This window comes from Oppia nitens, unplaced genomic scaffold (genome assembly GCF_028296485.1).
Source record: "Oppia nitens isolate AA-2021 unplaced genomic scaffold, nextdenovo-longstitch-racon4-pilon3 scaffold44_pilon_pilon_pilon, whole genome shotgun sequence".
In the NCBI taxonomy this organism is placed as follows: Eukaryota; Metazoa; Arthropoda; class Arachnida; order Sarcoptiformes; family Oppiidae; genus Oppia; species Oppia nitens.
Genome location: NW_026533226.1, coordinates 49,637 through 69,852, shown reverse-complemented (window position 1 = coordinate 69,852; position 20,216 = coordinate 49,637). Strand labels below are relative to the sequence as shown.

At 27.5% G+C, this 20,216-nt stretch overlaps 1 protein-coding gene across 1 annotated transcript; it reads right to left on the bottom strand.

Annotated features, from left to right (window-relative positions):
• Nucleotides 1-17,569: 17,569 nt before the first annotated feature.
• On the bottom strand, nt 17,570-19,507 carry LOC128959310 (uncharacterized). The gene is made up of 3 exons (XM_054305253.1): nt 19,291-19,507; nt 18,478-18,726; nt 17,570-17,659 (listed from the first exon to the last, which is right to left on the bottom strand). Exons 1-3 carry the CDS (start codon nt 19,498-19,500, stop codon nt 17,633-17,635), a joined length of 486 nt encoding a protein of 161 aa, XP_054161228.1. The 5' UTR covers nt 19,501-19,507; the 3' UTR covers nt 17,570-17,632.
• Nucleotides 19,508-20,216: the final 709 nt, after the last annotated feature.

The following is a 20,216-nucleotide window of genomic DNA, read 5'->3' as shown; positions in this document are numbered from 1 at the left end:
TGACTGGCCAGACGGTTCCGCCGTGTCGGGGGATCTGTTCGGTCATGTTGTCGAACCTTTCCGCGAAAATAGCTAACGGTCGGATCCGCCGTGTCGGGGGGTCCGGTCCAGTTATATGATGATACCATACCTTATCCTAACCTACCTTATGATGGTTGACCATCGGATCCGCCGTGTCGGGGGATTCGTACGGTCCTGCCGTCATTCCTTTACCATTGATAGTGTGCTAACGGGTCTGTCGTGTCGAGAGATCTGTACGGCTACGCTGTCCTCCTCCCTTACCTCCTTCGACCTATACTTAGTTATTGTTGGTATAGACTACTATATGTGTCATATGGAAGTCTCCGACATCCCCGAGATTGTACCAGGCCGCCGAAGGCTCTGCCCGATTTTTCGGCAATAGTCCTACGTCTTAGTGAAACAGTTGTAGTTTTGTCGGTTCTCAGTGTTATTTAACACTAATAGTCTGACCTTAAAATACAATTTACTAGGTGATCCAATAGTTGCTGTCTTCGTGACAATAGCACTAGTTTGGTTGATTGTTGTAATTATCGGCTGTTTGAGTGAATGTGTGTGTGAATGCATAGCAGTGGATTTCTCGAGTACATATGTGCTTTCGCTAACCTAGTTGGGAAATGCATAGTTACTATTCGATACCGACTGACTAGGCAGGCCAGTGGTCCCAAGAGGGTTCCGGTCTCCCGATCGCGTGATTGTGTGTTAATAGCCGATAACGGACACTGAGTTTAAGACCGTTAACATACGCTCCTCAATAGTGATCCGAGAGTATAGTTAAGGTTTGCCTTAACTTTATGAGTCTATAGTCACCTTCGGGATTGACTGACCCGGTATAAATAAATATTTGGACACCTAATAGTTTATTGTTGTTACATATGCACTGTTCTTACAATATCACGGCCAAAAACCTATAGGTGATGTCAATTGACCCCAGAGACGACATAGTTATGTCTGACCAGATTTAACTGAATACCGTATGTGAGATAATAGAAATGTTACGATAATTATGTAATACTGTCGGCAATCTGTCGGTCATGTATTGTCTTTATCGTACTTGAGTGTATGATGTGTTTCTATAGTTTTACGTTAATTTATGTGATCGGTGACTCTCCGGCGATGCATTCGTTGACCGATGCGGCGGCGGTTGTGTACGCGACACCGCTTGCTGTAGTTGATGAGCGCCTTGTCATTGCCGCCACCACACATACAATTTTGTCTAATATAGTCCTTGTCTATGTATGTTAGTTGAGTGTAATTTTGTTGTCTATTGTTATGATATACAGTACAGATTAGTAGTCCAGTGATAGTCACCGTAACACAGGTTTCGGGTGATATCACATTTCACCGACGAGTGTCGGGTAGGGTTTAACTAGTGTTTAAACGCCTTTATTTAGTGCCGGGTAGGTACGGCTGGAGAGACATAGATGGGTTAGATTCCCCCTGAGATTGCTTGTGACGGTTTCATGGTTATGTCATCAGAGTCAGAGGACTCTGATTTATAGTTTGGCCACAGGGTTGGTCAACGGGTATAGCATTACTTATCCTATAGTGGGTATTTGAATAGACTATACGCCGGTTTTACCGACGGTAGTACCGAGTGATGGTACTGACCATTAGACTCAGTCTTACTAGTAGATTGGGTATTGAGTTGCATGTTTTGGTTAGAGGGAGGCTTTGAGGCTTCTCTCGTTGGCAATTATTGGTAGGGCCCGACCAGTTAGTCAATCGTTATGTTTTAGTTACCAGTTTATAATTGCGACAAGACATTTGTTGTCATTGAGTAATGTCGGTTTTTGTTTGTTTTTAGCGCAAGTGTTGCGGCTAGCCAGCCATTGTATGGATGCTGATAACACTGTATCGTCCTGTCTTCAGTATACTATAGTTGTGTCACGTGTAGTGAGTGACCAAACTAGTAAAATAGTTTTTACTGGTCTCAGAGCTTCTGACCAGACCCGAGTGGTACAGACTTCGAGTCTTAACTCTCAAAACAATGAGTCTGTCTTAACATTGAATAGTGTTTCGTTTGATAGTAAAGGTCAAATTGAATTAAATAATCTCAGGACCAGAGATAATACCTTTTATATAATTGGTCCGCAAAGTAGTAATGTCTTAATTTACGATCAATCAGACATAGATTGTATTAATAATTGTGTAGTAAAAGCTAATATTGTGCCCAATGTACAATTAAGACAACCTAAACCACTACAGGAGTACTGTGCCAATAGTGGCGGCCATTCCAGTGGTTTACGTGAAATCATTGCATGGAAAGTGAAGCGAGTAACTCACCCCAAAAATTCTCATGAAACATCTAAATAATCAACACTTTCCAGATATAAATGGCAATGCTATTAAAATAATATTGAAACGGTATAGAAATAGGATATATTATAGTTATAACAGTAATGATAAAATCTACTCATTACATCATGGTGGAGGTGCTCCGGTATAGAATGTAGATTGAAATTATAATTACTATTTTTTCAACTCTTGAGCTCATTCTAATCTTAATATTTAAGCTGTCTTATTTGATTAAGCGATTTTCTGTACTTTATACGCAAATGTTATAACTATAATAGTTAAATTTATATCTATAATATGTACATCTAAGCGCATAAATATAATGTAATATGCAATATAAAGTTTGAATGAAAAAAAATCAATATACATATAACTATTAGAAATAAAAATTTGGTGGTCACTTGTAGTTTCGTATTTGAGAGTACAAAGTCGTTTTATAATATAAGTATTAAATAGTGAAAAATAAAATTAATGAAATTTTTTTTATGTGATTTAACTATTTGGTAAATTTTGTTAAAATTAATAAATCAATTATTATTCAGCAAACTTATTATATATTGGTGGTGTAATTTATTCAGGTATTTAATATAAAGAATAATATTTTATTTGTAATTTATTTTTTTTTGTTTACGATTATATATAACAGTGTATGCTATGCTGAGCTCGTGATTACCCGCGTCGGGTGGTACAATGCCGCCAAACAGCAAATTAGACTGCATTGTTGTATATGATTTTATTGTTTTGTGTATTATATTAGACAATATTTTATTTTTTTTTATTTTTGAATTAAAATTTATATTTTAACATATAAATAATATTTTACTTAAATTGTATACACTTTATAGTTTATAAAATAAAAATTGACTTCAAATCAAATGCTTAACTATTAGTTACAGACTTACGTAAAACAAAATAGCGAATATATATTGTTTTTTTTATAATAAATAGAGTGAAAGTTTAACAACTTTAAAAAGTAGAGACAATTGATTCCCAATATTAACATAAATAGATTTAAATGTAAATTTTTATTATTTATTATGAAAACTTTTTCTGAGTTCACAATAACAGTCTTAAGAAAATAACAAAAGTCGGGATAATTCACGTAATTTTATTTTCCGATCTATTACTTATAGAATATATTATTAAAATTGAATTAAATTTTTAACAATAGCTCATATGAATGACTAATACTATTACTATTATACATAAATTCCCAAAGTATTTCCTATAATAGAGTTATAGTTAGTAGAGTATAGAGATATTAAATAATACGATGAGCCGTCACTCCTATGACTACCCGACCCAATACTTCTATTGAAATTGTTTTGATTGACTCACGCTTTGGTTATCTCTAATCTCTTTGTTTGCTTACTGTTTCCCTCAAAGATCTGGTCGCACGTGTTGCTGACACTCAGATATATATATATACCGTACCATATGTACTATAGTGCAATATGTTATACAGTGTCAATATATGCATATAACTGAACTTAAGCTTTTTAGGGGAACCGAACCTAAATCAAATAAACCAAATATAAAGTGAAATATAGCGAAAACCAGATAATTATTGTTTTTATAATCACTTTTTCTAACTATCTATTATATAATAATAGTAATAATTTAAAAAAAAACAAAGTATTCAAATATTAATGATTTACTATTAATTAACAGATAATAATATTTATTTTATATTATAATTATGTGATAATTATATATCGAAAAAATTATACATTATAAATCATAATTATCAGTACAGTATATAAGCTTATTTGTAGTTTAATATGTTAACCTTTGCATCATTTTATATATTTTTAATAGTAAATATATTGGTGCAAAATATAGTAAATTAAAAAAAAAAAAAGCTTAATAATATTTGTATTAATTATGTCTATATATTAAATATGTTTGCTCTGTATATATATTAAACAATATTGATATTATTAATATGAATGAAGAGATGTTTATTTAAGTCAATCATTCATTGAAAAAACTATTATTAATTACATTAAATGTATAAATATTTACTTAATTTTATAATTTTTTATATTTTAAGCTCAACTTGTTCCGAATTGGTAATAACTCTCGTGACCCCAAATTTTTGTCTATCGCTAATAGAAGTGTGCGATTTTTTTGGATATTTATAATTTTGGCCGCAACCAAAATAAAAAGTATGCCTATTTGCATAAAAATTAATAAGAAAATTTTTAAATTAAGTAGTTTTAACCATAAAAAATTTGAGAAAGAAATTTTAAAAGATAGTAAAAGAGCAATCGATATGTTTTGTAAAAAATTTTTAATTAAATATCAATTTAATTTTGAAAAATTTTATAATGAAAAAGTTTGTGGCGTAACACAGCAGTTTGTTAGTTATAAATTAGAAGTACAAGGTTTTGACAAAATTTTAGTAGATATTTCAACTAAAACTCATAATTATAAAAATAAAATATATACCGAAGCGGCTTTACAATTGCATAAGCAATTTTTTAATTTAGAACAAGAAATTATTTCTAATAAGGAAGCTAAGCAAATATTTAAAATAAGAAAGAGAAAAAATACGAAAAAAATAAATTAACCTTGCTAATTTTTAATAAACTATTTCATTATATTTTTTTTTTAAAAAAAAATATCCTTTATATTAATATATAAAATAATTAAACAACTAACATAAACACTATATTTAATATAAATCTAAAATTTAATATTTAACTATCTTAATAATTATTGTATATGATTTAATAAAATACTGTAAATTTAAAAAATAACCTAACTAACCTTTTATATCTAACATGATTTTATAATTTACATAATTGTACTGAATTTATAAATAAAATAAATAATTCCCATCAAAACTAATCCATAGATTAGGATTAACGGGACATTTTTTTTGTTAGCGAAAGTCGTCAAAAGCGAGAGTTAGCTAAATCTTTGAACGGCATTGAGTGCCTGCTTTAGCCGTCAGTATTATTGCTCTCAATTACGCTGCATTACTGCTGTAGTGAGTGAATGCATTGATTGCATTAATGTGTTATTATGGCAAACGTTAAACTATTTTTTAGTTACTATATACTACACTTATTATGAAATATTTATTATTATTTGATATCATATATGGCTTCATATTTTGTAACAATTATATGTCTAATATATAAATAATACAAATTGCATACTATTTGAAATCTCAAATGACATCTCAATTATTTGATTTGAATAATCAATATTATATATACTGTATATATAAGTATTGTTTTGTAGTAATGAATATCCAAAAAAATGATGTTTGTCTGTGATTATCATAGATTATAAGTGAAGCCAACATAAGATAAGTGATGTGAACATTAGGTGATGTTTTCTAGTCTATCATCTGTAACACAACTCCCTTCAGAGCGGATGTGTTAGGTATATATCTATACGCACGACTCACAGCTTATATTTATACTTTATATATATATACTGTCTGTCGGTCTATAATCTATGTGTTAGTCCCACTCATAAAAGGAAAGTCACTCTATTAATGAATCGACGTTTTTGTTGACCTTTTTTATTTGTATATTTATCATATAATATCATTTATCTACCCAATTCACACTTATGTTTATCGATTAGTTTAAAGATGAAACTTATATTTTGTAATTACATTAATTTAAATATCAGTTGTTTTGCGACAAATTTTTTTTTGAAATATTTAAAATACTGTCACTATATGTTAGAAACTTATTTGAAATACAAAAAGTTATTTTTGGATCAAATTTCTATAATAGTGTGGTTTTATTATTAAAAAGTGCTAAAAAGTTTAAGTGAACATTGATTTTTAATAATTATATTATAAAATACTTAAATATTATTAACAAATAGTCTATTTTGAGTCACTTGATTATCTCTAATTTAAGTATAAATTTTGGATTTATCATTTGTTTGTTTGATTTAAAGTTTCCTATATATAGCTTTAATTGAATCAATGACGTACTCTCCCGACTTTCGATATTTGTGAGTCACTGACGGGTAGTTTTCGTATAAGTTAGTATTAGCTTTGTATGAGATATATAGGGAAATTCCTGTATGCATTAAATAATGTTCCCCTCATTGTATATAATGCAGGTTATTGTTCATACCATACATACATTGAGTTAAACTATTGATAACTTTTCTATGAGTCACTCTCTCTCTTTTATTCATTTCCTAGCGATCCCTCAATTTATCTCCTCACTTGTTATCGACCCTATCTTAGGCTGTATGACTCAACAATTGGAGTCCCTTTATTATAATGCAACTAATATAAATAAATATTGTAATCATGTATAGTATGTATTGCATGTACTGCTTGTGCATCACCTCGTGCTTTGCTCCACATTAGCCTAAAAAGACTTAACGAAATACTATTTCAGTTACCATAGAGATTGCATTCAATTCATTTGATCCAGTGGTGTGTATATGAGGCACTGGTATATCGCGGTATATATATATATGTGTGATATTGTGAACACTTTGATATACAGTTTATATTAAAGAAATTTTGCAATTACTAAATGCATTATCATTTACTTTTGGATCACACATTGAAAACACATATACAAATATACTGTATATACCTTTTGTGTCATCCATTAAAAGACATTTATTTAGTAAGTCATTTGAAATTATTAGTTGTTTTTATTTATGATAAAAAATTTGATTTCATTTGATTGAATTCAATACTATCCAGAGAGTAGATAACCAATGCTAGAGTGGGTGTATTTATTTGATATGCCGTTTAGTAACAAGTTTGTAATCTATAGCTTTACAGGGGCTAACACATGCATAAGGGCTCAGGGATCACTAGACCTGTGAGCACTAGAAAAACGAATTAGTTTAAGCAAACATATTATTGTGATAGAAGTAGTGATGTCTGAATAGTATGTGAGTGTATGTTTTGCACACAAAAAGTAATAATCTTTTTAGTTATGCCATTCATTTAGAGCCCAAAATCAATTGATTTTTGTCGCTTTTAAAGGTCTGCAAATTGCATCCCAAATGAAAGCCCATAATAATGTAGTTAAATGCCATTTCATACCATTCCATAGCAAACTACTACACTATTTCATACAATTTGATAGCATTTCATAACAGTGGTATTAATGACATAGACATTCAGTGGCAAATGTTGGTCTCTACTTTAGTTTAGTATAGTATTTGATCCATTCGTACGATTCATAGTATATATGAGTTTTATATTGTATTTGATCCAAATATTTCTCTTGTGTCACACAGAGGAGTATTAATGTCTAACAGTATACTCTAATACAATTCTGTTGTATACTCTATACCACTGTCATAGCTATACAACACTCAATGCCATCCATTTGATATCTCTTGTGTATCCAGTTTGGTATAAATTTATATTGTGTCTATCTATGCCGTAATCACACAAAATATTAGCTGTCTTCTATAGTAGCAGTAATATAAGTCCGTTAAAATAAAAATTTTTAATATATATATATTGTTACGGTATTAAAACTATTTATCGCATAATGATAAAAATAACAAATACTAATAAATTATTAATTATATTACAGACCTAATATCCCGGACCAAAACGTTCCCTTCCCTCCGTCGCAACGTTTCCCAAAATTTTTCTAGTAAAAATTAAAATAAATTAAAATTATAATCATTTTATTGTATAAAATTTAAATCACAATTATGAATGAAATATACACTGAAAACTGTGAAGTAAATGCCACTAAACAGAGAAATTGTAAAATTAGTAATATTATAAATAAATTCAATAATGACTATAAAGTTAATTACCAATTTCAACAAGATATTAGATTAGGTCTACACCATAGTAAAGATAATTATTATTATGAACTTTATAGTTTTGGTGATTTTACTTATAATAAAAATACAATTCATTTCTTGATTAAACAAAAATTCAAACCCAAACGGCCTCTTATTAGACTTAAATATATGTTAATCAATTATAAAGACATAATAGAACAGTATTATAAAACAGATAATATTAAGTTGCTAACAAATTATAATACACCAGATCTAAGCGATGAATTGATAGAAATTATTATAAGAAATAATAGTATTATTAAAAATAATTTTGATAAGTATTTAAAAGTAAATTATTGTCCATTTTGTGATAATTTTAGAAGTACAAGTATTTCTAATACTAAGAAGCATTTGCTGAATGAACTAAGTTTGAATAATTATTGTAATCACTTATGTTCAGAATTGTGTTATAAGAATACACATTTTAAAATACATAAACATATAAATTATGTAAAAACTGATTGGATTAATCAGTTTATATACAACACAAACAAATTTAATTATAAACTATATTATTGTCAACTATGTCAAACAAATTATAATCAAATAGAAAATTTTTCACTTAAAAATACCTTTTTAATATTAGAGCATTTTTATAATCACTATAATTTTAAAACCCTTATTTGTTTACTTTGTAAAGACGCAGAAACATATGTTGCCAATGATATTGGTTTTGCAATTATTCATTTTAAAACACATTTGAATTCATTGGATAAAAATTTATCAAATGAAATCAGTAATTTTTATTATGGAGATAATATTACCATAAACCTACTTAACTTATTATTTACCAATTATATTATATTAACTGAATCAATAATTGAGAAAAATATTAAAATTAAATGTTTAGATAATTATCCAAATTCTAAAATATACAATTCAGTTGCTTTTATTCGTAAATCCTTGAATATTGTAAAAGATTTTACTGATAAGAGTAATTTAGACAGTATTATATTTAAAAACTCTGATTTAACGATAAATATAAATTCTTCCTATTTGAAATGTAAAAATATTTCAAATAAAAAATGTTTGAAACGATTAAATAAAGTTAAGTTTTCAAGTTCAAAGAAAGTTAAAGTATGGTTAAAAAATAATGAAAATCTTAGAAATTCTTTCTCTAAAATTAGCACTTCAGTTAGCACTTCAAATTATATAATTAAAAGATTCACTAATAAATATGAATTGCCGTTGAAAAATTTAAATAAAGATATAATTATTTGTCCTGAATTGTATTTAGAATTTGATTTTAATTATCTATTTGAAATGTCCCAAAATGTATGGTTAAAACAAAATTTTGTTGATGGGTTCTTATATATTGCCCAAAATTTTGTAAACAAAAATGATTGTCTTGTATTACTTTCTACTGAAGTCAATACCATTATTAATCATAAGACTGATTTTACCAAAATTTTAAGACGACAGCAATATTACATAAAAAACACAAAAATAATCATTTTTCCAATTATTTACAACAAACATTGGTTATTATTGTTATATAATAAACAAAAAAACACACTGTATAATTATGATTCAATGCTTAATTCTCGATATACACAAACCAACTGTCACAATCAAATAATTAAATACATTCAAAGTGTTTTTAATAAGACACCAGAATTAGTAATTGAAAATTGTTTAATACAATTTGATAATAATTCTTGTGGATTATTTATGATTTATAATTTATGTATATATTTAAAATTAGCCGAAGAAGACACGATCCTTGACGTTAATAGATTTAGAATATTTATGTTAAATGTAATAATTGATAATAATTACCAAAATTGTAATTTATTCTTATAGGTTTTAACGTCAAAATCACTGTGTAATAAAATAATAATAAAATTTTTATAATTATAATAATAAAACTATTTAATTTAAGAACTATATTTGAGAACTATATATTTTTATAATATCAATACAAAAAAAAAAAGAAAATCACCAAAATATGTCACATTTAATATTAAATTTAAAACATAATTGTAACATAAATTGTAAACTATATGAACAACATAGAGCACCAACACCCGAGTTGCCAAAGCTTACATCTGCTGATTTACGTCCATTTGAAAAAACAATTATTAAATTAAATAAACAATTTAATAAAAAATATTTTTTAAGAAAAGATATTAAATTTGGTGATCAGTATGTGATAAATGACAATAATAAAGGTTTACTCTATCAGCAATATTTATTTGGACCAATTAAAGAAGATGACAATAGAGAACGTATGAAATTTCTTGTATGTTCAAGTTTGCTTAAAAAAAGATCATTGAAATATAAACTTACTTCAGATTATACAAAAGTTTGTATTAATAACTATTATAAAACTAACTTTTTACCACCTGTTTATTATATACCTAATTATTCACATAACTTAAATAAAATCATTAATAACAATTTTTCACTAATTAATAAAAATAAAATCAAATTTATTTGTGTATACTGTAATTATAAATGTAAAGACAGCAAAGAGTTTATTAATCATCTAAATAAAGAAATGGATACTGAGATACAACATATTTGTAATAATTATTGTGTAGAAATGTGTATAAATCATATACATAGCAAAAACGACAATAACATTAATTTGAATCATTGTAAACATATATGTATTATTAAAAGTTTTAATAATATCATCAAAACAAAACTTACTAATAATTTTATTAACAATCATAAAACATATAAATTCTGTGCTTATTGTCAAGGATTGACCAGTCGAACTGAACTGAAAAAACTAATTAAAACAAAAAATATAATTGAATTATTAAAAATTTTTTACAATCACATTAATATGAAATCTGTGTTATGTTTGTTGTGTCGTGCGAAATATTTTAGTCAATACAAAAATGGACATTCTATTGAACATTATATTACAAATGATTTAAGCATTATTATTGATCATTTGATATCACATCATGTAACCGATATCCAAGAACCTCTACATCTGGAAGTCTCTACATTTAATTATGGTGATGACATCACAATCGACGCTCTGGCATGGATTAGACAGTACGTCTACGATGTTGGAGTAACTAAAATTGAAGAAATCATCAAAAACAACATCAAGAAAGCATCGCCGGATTCAGTTGTCTATTCATCACTAACAAAGGCGATTTCGGATATTGGGACACTGGGTGAATTTAATTCGTTTTATACCATACCTACTGAAGATGATAACATAGCAGCCGATGATATAATCAATGACTTATTTAATAAACTTAATTAATAATTTAAACTTACTTATATAACCTTATAAACAATGTTTTTATTATATAAAACGTATTTTATTGTCAACTAATTATTGCAACCAAATACTATTATAATCGATATACTTACATAATCTGAATATTGTATACACAATTTTACCCTTTTATAATTATATAATATACACTTATTATCCAATAATTTTACTCCTAGTATACTATTTACTATATATAAATATCACAATTAATGAGACTATTCTGATATAATTTATATTATTATATAACCGTAACTATGAATATATTATTATATAATCTATTAATATATTTTGTGACTTACATTACATTACATGCAAAACTAAAATAACCAATTCATTTATTTGTTTAAATATTTCCCAATATAAACACCTATTAGTGTAACTTAATATTATACTCTAATCAATATTATATAATGAATATTTAAACATATTTATTATAACATTTATATTACATTTATAACAATTTTACTTTATATCCTATTTAATTGTAATTTTAATCTTTATAAGCGGACAGATATCATGAGATTCGAGTCGAATCTACAGGGAGAAGAGAGTGATGTCAATATAAAATCTATTATATAATACCCTTTATATATATATATATATAAAAAATTACTAACAAAGAAAATTTTTTCGATGTACATTAAAATTGCACACAAATATACTACATATAACATTTTAGTATAACGAAAAATCCAACTTTTTCTCCCCAACCATAGTATAAATCTATATAATATTTTCCCTATTCAGTGCCAGAATTACCAATTTTATATATATGTCATTACATAACATAGCATAAATAGTGTTATATTGAAACAGTTTTCGCACCAACACATCACAAAATTATTCCTTACCTCCCTTTAAAAAATACATTGATGCGACCGAGACTATAAAACCCCGTGTATTCTCAATGATTTTATCATTGAGATACTGGTAGTCATTGGCATAGACTAGTACTGCTAAGAGCCGTTAGCAGATCAGTTCTCTCCCCCTCTGGTTCGACCCCCTTCTCATTGATGGTCCGTATACTTGGATGTATACCACTTTGATGTCTTTTTAAATAAAAACCTTTTGGATTTAATGTAAGTTTTTACCATTTATTGTCTCCTATTTTTTTTCTAAGCGACCTAAATCCGTGGGTTCCCGCGTCGGGAGCTCCAGTATCGTAAAGGTCCCTTCTTATCTACAGTCTTAAGGTAAGATGACTGGCCAGACGGTTCCGCCGTGTCGGGGGATCTGTTCGGTCATGTTGTCGAACCTTTCCGCGAAAATAGCTAACGGTCGGATCCGCCGTGTCGGGGGGTCCGGTCCAGTTATATGATGATACCATACCTTATCCTAACCTACCTTATGATGGTTGACCATCGGATCCGCCGTGTCGGGGGATTCGTACGGTCCTGCCGTCATTCCTTTACCATTGATAGTGTGCTAACGGGTCTGTCGTGTCGAGAGATCTGTACGGCTACGCTGTCCTCCTCCCTTACCTCCTTCGACCTATACTTAGTTATTGTTGGTATAGACTACTATATGTGTCATATGGAAGTCTCCGACATCCCCGAGATTGTACCAGGCCGCCGAAGGCTCTGCCCGATTTTTCGGCAATAGTCCTACGTCTTAGTGAAACAGTTGTAGTTTTGTCGGTTCTCAGTGTTATTTAACACTAATAGTCTGACCTTAAAATACAATTTACTAGGTGATCCAATAGTTGCTGTCTTCGTGACAATAGCACTAGTTTGGTTGATTGTTGTAATTATCGGCTGTTTGAGTGAATGTGTGTGTGAATGCATAGCAGTGGATTTCTCGAGTACATATGTGCTTTCGCTAACCTAGTTGGGAAATGCATAGTTACTATTCGATACCGACTGACTAGGCAGGCCAGTGGTCCCAAGAGGGTTCCGGTCTCCCGATCGCGTGATTGTGTGTTAATAGCCGATAACGGACACTGAGTTTAAGACCGTTAACATACGCTCCTCAATAGTGATCCGAGAGTATAGTTAAGGTTTGCCTTAACTTTATGAGTCTATAGTCACCTTCGGGATTGACTGACCCGGTATAAATAAATATTTGGACACCTAATAGTTTATTGTTGTTACATATGCACTGTTCTTACAATATCACGGCCAAAAACCTATAGGTGATGTCAATTGACCCCAGAGACGACATAGTTATGTCTGACCAGATTTAACTGAATACCGTATGTGAGATAATAGAAATGTTACGATAATTATGTAATACTGTCGGCAATCTGTCGGTCATGTATTGTCTTTATCGTACTTGAGTGTATGATGTGTTTCTATAGTTTTACGTTAATTTATGTGATCGGTGACTCTCCGGCGATGCATTCGTTGACCGATGCGGCGGCGGTTGTGTACGCGACACCGCTTGCTGTAGTTGATGAGCGCCTTGTCATTGCCGCCACCACACATACAATTTTGTCTAATATAGTCCTTGTCTATGTATGTTAGTTGAGTGTAATTTTGTTGTCTATTGTTATGATATACAGTACAGATTAGTAGTCCAGTGATAGTCACCGTAACACAGGTTTCGGGTGATATCACATTTCACCGACGAGTGTCGGGTAGGGTTTAACTAGTGTTTAAACGCCTTTATTTAGTGCCGGGTAGGTACGGCTGGAGAGACATAGATGGGTTAGATTCCCCCTGAGATTGCTTGTGACGGTTTCATGGTTATGTCATCAGAGTCAGAGGACTCTGATTTATAGTTTGGCCACAGGGTTGGTCAACGGGTATAGCATTACTTATCCTATAGTGGGTATTTGAATAGACTATACGCCGGTTTTACCGACGGTAGTACCGAGTGATGGTACTGACCATTAGACTCAGTCTTACTAGTAGATTGGGTATTGAGTTGCATGTTTTGGTTAGAGGGAGGCTTTGAGGCTTCTCTCGTTGGCAATTATTGGTAGGGCCCGACCAGTTAGTCAATCGTTATGTTTTAGTTACCAGTTTATAATTGCGACAAGACATTTGTTGTCATTGAGTAATGTCGGTTTTTGTTTGTTTTTAGCGCAAGTGTTGCGGCTAGCCAGCCATTGTATGGATGCTGATAACACTGTATCGTCCTGTCTTCAGTATACTATAGTTGTGTCACGTGTAGTGAGTGACCAAACTAGTAAAATAGTTTTTACTGGTCTCAGAGCTTCTGACCAGACCCGAGTGGTACAGACTTCGAGTCTTAACTCTCAAAACAATGAGTCTGTCTTAACATTGAATAGTGTTTCGTTTGATAGTAAAGGTCAAATTGAATTAAATAATCTCAGGACCAGAGATAATACCTTTTATATAATTGGTCCGCAAAGTAGTAATGTCTTAATTTACGATCAATCAGACATAGATTGTATTAATAATTGTGTAGTAAAAGCTAATATTGTGCCCAATGTACAATTAAGACAACCTAAACCACTACAGGAGTACTGTGCCAATAGTGGCGGCCATTCCAGTGGTTTACGTGAAATCATTGCATGGAAAGTGAAGCGAGTAACTCACCCCAAAAATTCTCATGAAACATCTAAATAATCAACACTTTCCAGATATAAATGGCAATGCTATTAAAATAATATTGAAACGGTATAGAAATAGGATATATTATAGTTATAACAGTAATGATAAAATCTACTCATTACAATATGTTTTTAAAGTATTATTTAAAATATTTATTTATTTTTTTTAAATAATACAATTTTAATGTTATTACATACTATTTGGTAATTTTAATACCACCGGGAATTTCCTCGAAAACATTTTGCGAAAATTTAACATTAGTTGGCAATAAATTTGATGCCCTTATCGACCAATTGCCGACCAACTAAATAAATTAATTAATTAAATATATATATATAATATACAGTATTATTAGTAATAAAAATTTTTAAAAAAATATATTTATAAATATTTTTTAAATTAAAAATTAAAAAAAAAACTAAATAAAAACTTTTTTAAAGTCGACTTTTATAATATCATTTTCGGCAAATTTAAATGCGCTTGGTGTTAATTCTAAGTTAAATAAAATAATAATTTATTTTTTTTAATAAATTAATTACTATAAATATTTAATTATATTAATATTATATATACTGTATATAAATTACCTGTACTAGTTGAATTTGTGCCAGCTAAATTATTGAATATCATCATGCTAATTAAACTAATTAACAATAGTAATTGTTTCATGATTGCAGCAATGTATCTATAGTTTAATATTTTATTATTATTATTATTATTATTATTTAGTTAAAACTTGGAAAAAATTTTCAACTAATTTGTTGTCCAAATAAATAAACTTTATTTTCATTTAACTATATTTTTTTGTTATTGAAAATATATTATTAAATTTACGCCATTTATTTTTTTATAGAAATATATAATATTGATAATTAAAAATTATTTCCACAAAAAAAATCTGTTTTATATAAACTATATAAACTATATATATATATTTCATATGATTTAATTTTCAATAAAATAATAGTTATTTAAAAAAAAAAAATTACTTTTAATAATATCAATAGTTTGTGCAATACTATTATTATTATTATTAATATTAATAGTTAAATAAAACATAAAAAACTTAATTTTATGTTTTAATGATTAAATTGTATTTATTATTATTATTATTATTATTAATTTGAAACAATATTGTGTTTTACAAGAAAATTAATTAAAAAAAATTTATTTATAGATATTATTATTATTATCGTTATATTAATTAGTTATAAAAACTATTTATTATTTTATTGACTTTCAATAAATTGTAGTTTAGGTACATATTCTCCAATTAATTGCTTAACAATTGAATTGTTTGCTTGAATTTTGTTTAGTATTTTATCGATGGGTTCCCTATTGTATGAAACCCTAGGTCTGGCATAGACTTTCAAAAATGCTATATTTTTTTAAACAAAAATATTTTTTTTAATAAACATTATTATCTATTAGTATGATTACCGTCATCTGACTGTCCATTAGGCACTACTACTACCAGTACTATATGATACTGACTGTCCAGATATAGATAGTATAGATATTTCAATTGTTTTAAGTGTATGAAATCGGTTAGTGTTTTCAAAACACGACTACCCTTTACTACTACTGGCATTAGTATAGCTGTACCTAAATTTTCCGTTAAATTACTAAAAAAAAAATAATTATTTTTATGATATTTTTTTTGAAAATAATAAACTTATAAATTAAATAAATAAAAATAAAAACTCATAAATAAATTAAAAATAAACTCATATAAAGTTTAGAGTTATCTGTAATTTGAATATATATTGATAAATAATTTTTTTTTTAAATTTATATAATTTTATTAATTATTTTTTTTTACTATTTAGTTACTTTAATGCCACTATTTTGATCTAGCTGATAATTATTTAAATGTTTAAAATTATTTAGTTTAATATCCGATTCAATTATTGTTGTAGCCCTTAATGTCCAATTGCCGACTAACTATAGTTATAAATAATTAATAAAATAAAAAAAATAAAATAAATATTTATTGAATATTTATAAAAAAAAATTATTATTATTATTTTAATTAAAAAATTTTATTATCAAAAAAATAATTAACCTTATTCAATTCAACTTGTAGTATATTATTTTCGGCAAATTTAAATCTACTAGGTGTTTTATCATCTATTTTATATAATTTTTTTTTAAAAAAAATTATTAATTACAATTTTATGAATTTAATATTTTTTTAAATAAATATATATATTTAAATAATTTACCATCAATTGGTGTATTATTGCTAACAGTTTTCAGTGTAATAGTAATTAAAACAATTATAACTATTGTGTTTAACATGGCTTTCAAAATAATAAAAATCTAAAATTTAAATAATAGCACAAAATAATAAAAAAAATAATTTATTAAATTTTTTATACACCATTTTATTAATTATTAAATAATTAATTAAAGAAATTTATTTATTTATTTTAATGTTAATTTCATAAATTAATTGAATTTATTTGAACCAGATTTTATGCAATTTATTTATTTTTTAATTTTTTTTTCGAAAAAAAGTAATTTTTGAATAATTATCACAATTAACATTGAATTTAGTTTTATTTATAAAATGTAATTTCAAAAATATTTTATATTTTATTTTATGAATTTTTAAAATAATTTATATAAATTATAGCAATTTATAAAAAATATTAAAAAAAATAGATAACTTTAGCGGACAGTCAATCATTCAATTAATTAATCAATTAATCAATCAATTAGTTAATGATTTTTTTAGCTTTTATTTTATGGCAGTTCTTATACATGTCTATAAACAAAACAAAAAGTTAAAAAAAATTATTAAAAAAGTAATAATTTATATATCAATCCAATAAAACATTTAAAAAATAAAAAATAGTGAGTGACTGAGTGAGTGAGTGGGTGTAATAATAATAATAATAAAGTATATATATATATATAGATTTAAATTTAAATGTGTGTATGGTTGGGGTAAGGGAGGGCGATTGAAGTATAGGGAGGGGTGTTTTATTTTATTGATTTTTGATAATAAAATCAAATCTACTACTAGGGTATAAAAATTATTAAAAAAAATAAAACACAAAATACTAGATAAACAATATACTACTGTATATACAGTATATATATATATAATTAATGTGTGTTTGTGGGGGAGGGGAAGGGCTGGGCTATTGAAGTATAGGGAGGGGTGTTTTATTTTATTGATTTTTGATAATAAAATCAAATCTACTACTAGTATATAAAAAAAAATTTTAAAAATAAAACAAAAATACTAGATAAACAATATATTACTGTATATACAGTATATATATATATAATTAATGTGTGTTTGTGGGGGAGGGGAAGGGCTGGGCTATTGAAGTATAGGGAGGGGTGTTTTATTTTATTGATTTTTGATAATAAAATCAAATCTACTACTAGGGTATAAAAATTATTAAAAAAAAATAAAACACAAAATACTAGATAAACAATATACTACTGTATATACAGTATATATATATATATAATTAATGTGTGTATGGGGGAGGGGAGGGACTGGGCGATTGAATGATAGGTATAGGGGGTGTGGTAGTAGTAGTAGTAATTTAAAAAAAAAATCTAACTAACCTGAAATTCGGTTATTTTAGCTTGATCAAATTTTTTGGGTGCATCATCACCATCGCCGGCACCGGTACCCGAAGCAGCGGATTCTTTATGTTTTTTAACCCATTTATCTTTCATACACTTATGAAACGATTCGCTACACCACGAGGACAGTGTCATCTTGCGTTTGAGGTCACCGGCCGTATCGACTTTGGTATAGGCCTTGAGGTCGGCCTCCGATCCCGGACTACACTCCTTATCCAATTCGGCCATCTATTTAGGTGGGGGGAGGGGGGGTTAGCTATTAAAAATCAATAATAATAATAATAATGAGGGATCAGTTAGACATATAATAATATGATAGATAAGCGATCAAAAATAGATAGGATAGCTAACTAACTGAGCAATAAGTTATTAATTTTAATTTAAATAATAATAATAATAATAAACAAATAATAGGCTTTTAATAATTAATTAATTAAATAACTACTTTAAATGATTATTAAATAAACTATTATTATTATATAATAGTTATGTGAAAAAAAATTTAAAACAAAAAAAATTAATTTTTTAATAAATATTAATTTAAAAATTTTGTAAATAATAAACTAATTGTTTTGTTTGTTTGTTTGTTAAACAAAACAAAACAATTATATAGTATAACAATAACTACTAAATTTGAATTGAAATTATATTTAATAAATACTAATTAATTAATTAATTTTTTCTTTAAAAAAATCCTTAAAAAATAAGTTAAGTTATTTGAATAATTAATTTAAATTAAGTATTATTTTTTTTTAATAAAATAAAATTTTTTTTAAGTAATTTTTAATTTACTTTAGCATTCATTTCATCGGCATTTTTGACCATATGTTTTGATTTGCATTCAACTACCCGATCGACTTTAGCCGTATCGGTAGTATCGGGTTTGCATAGGCCGTCCTTGATTTCCTTGTGAAAGGCCATCCATTCGGGACTGGCCAACGAGCACTGGTAGGTCATGGAGGCAACTAACAAACCGACAGTCAGTAACTTATTGATAGACATATTGTTGTTTTTTTTTAGTTAAAACTGAATTTTTTAAACTAAAAAAATTAATTATTAGTAACTCTATGATGATATCAATTGATTATAATAATGTATAACAAAATAAAATGATAATAATATGATTGTTTGACACTAATTATATACTGTAATGAAAAATATAAATGTATTATAATTAGTGATTTATTTAGTTATCATTATTATTGATATTAATCAACTGTTTAAACAAACAATTTTTTTTTTATTTTTTTTTTTTGATAGTTAAGTCAATAATATAATGAATGTTAAAATATATTTGAAAGATAATTAACTTGATTTTGCAATTTTCTATATATATATATATATTTAATTTTTGCGATAAAATACATAAATACATTGTTAGTTGTATTGTATGCCAAACAAGTAAACTATCTAAACAACTAAAATACGGTTCATTGTCACAGTTAGGACCGGCTACACAACCATTTGAAATTATATCAATTGATACTAAGGGTGGCCTAAGTGGCTACAACTCACATAAACAGTACATACATATAGCTATAGACCACTTTACCCGCTATTTATGGACATTTGCTTCCCGTACTCAAAGTGCAAAAGATTTCATTAATTTAATTAATCTAATAGTCAAAACTGAAAAACCAAAGCTAATACTCGCTGATAGATATACTGCTATCAAATCAAATGAGTTTAAAAAGTTTTTAGAAAAAAATAATATCAAA

Bases quoted from the DNA above. Each gene is read 5' to 3' on its own strand.
- LOC128959310 (XM_054305253.1), bottom strand. From the start codon at position 19,500: ATGTCTATCAATAAGTTACTGACTGTCGGTTTGTTAGTTGCCTCCATG. The intron at 18,727-19,290 runs GTAAATTAAAAA...CCACCTAAATAG, and splicing joins CCGATGAAATGAATGCTAAA to ATGGCCGAATTGGATAAGGA. The intron at 17,660-18,477 runs GTTAGTTAGATT...TTTTGTTTATAG, and splicing joins CTAAAATAACCGAATTTCAG to ACATGTATAAGAACTGCCAT.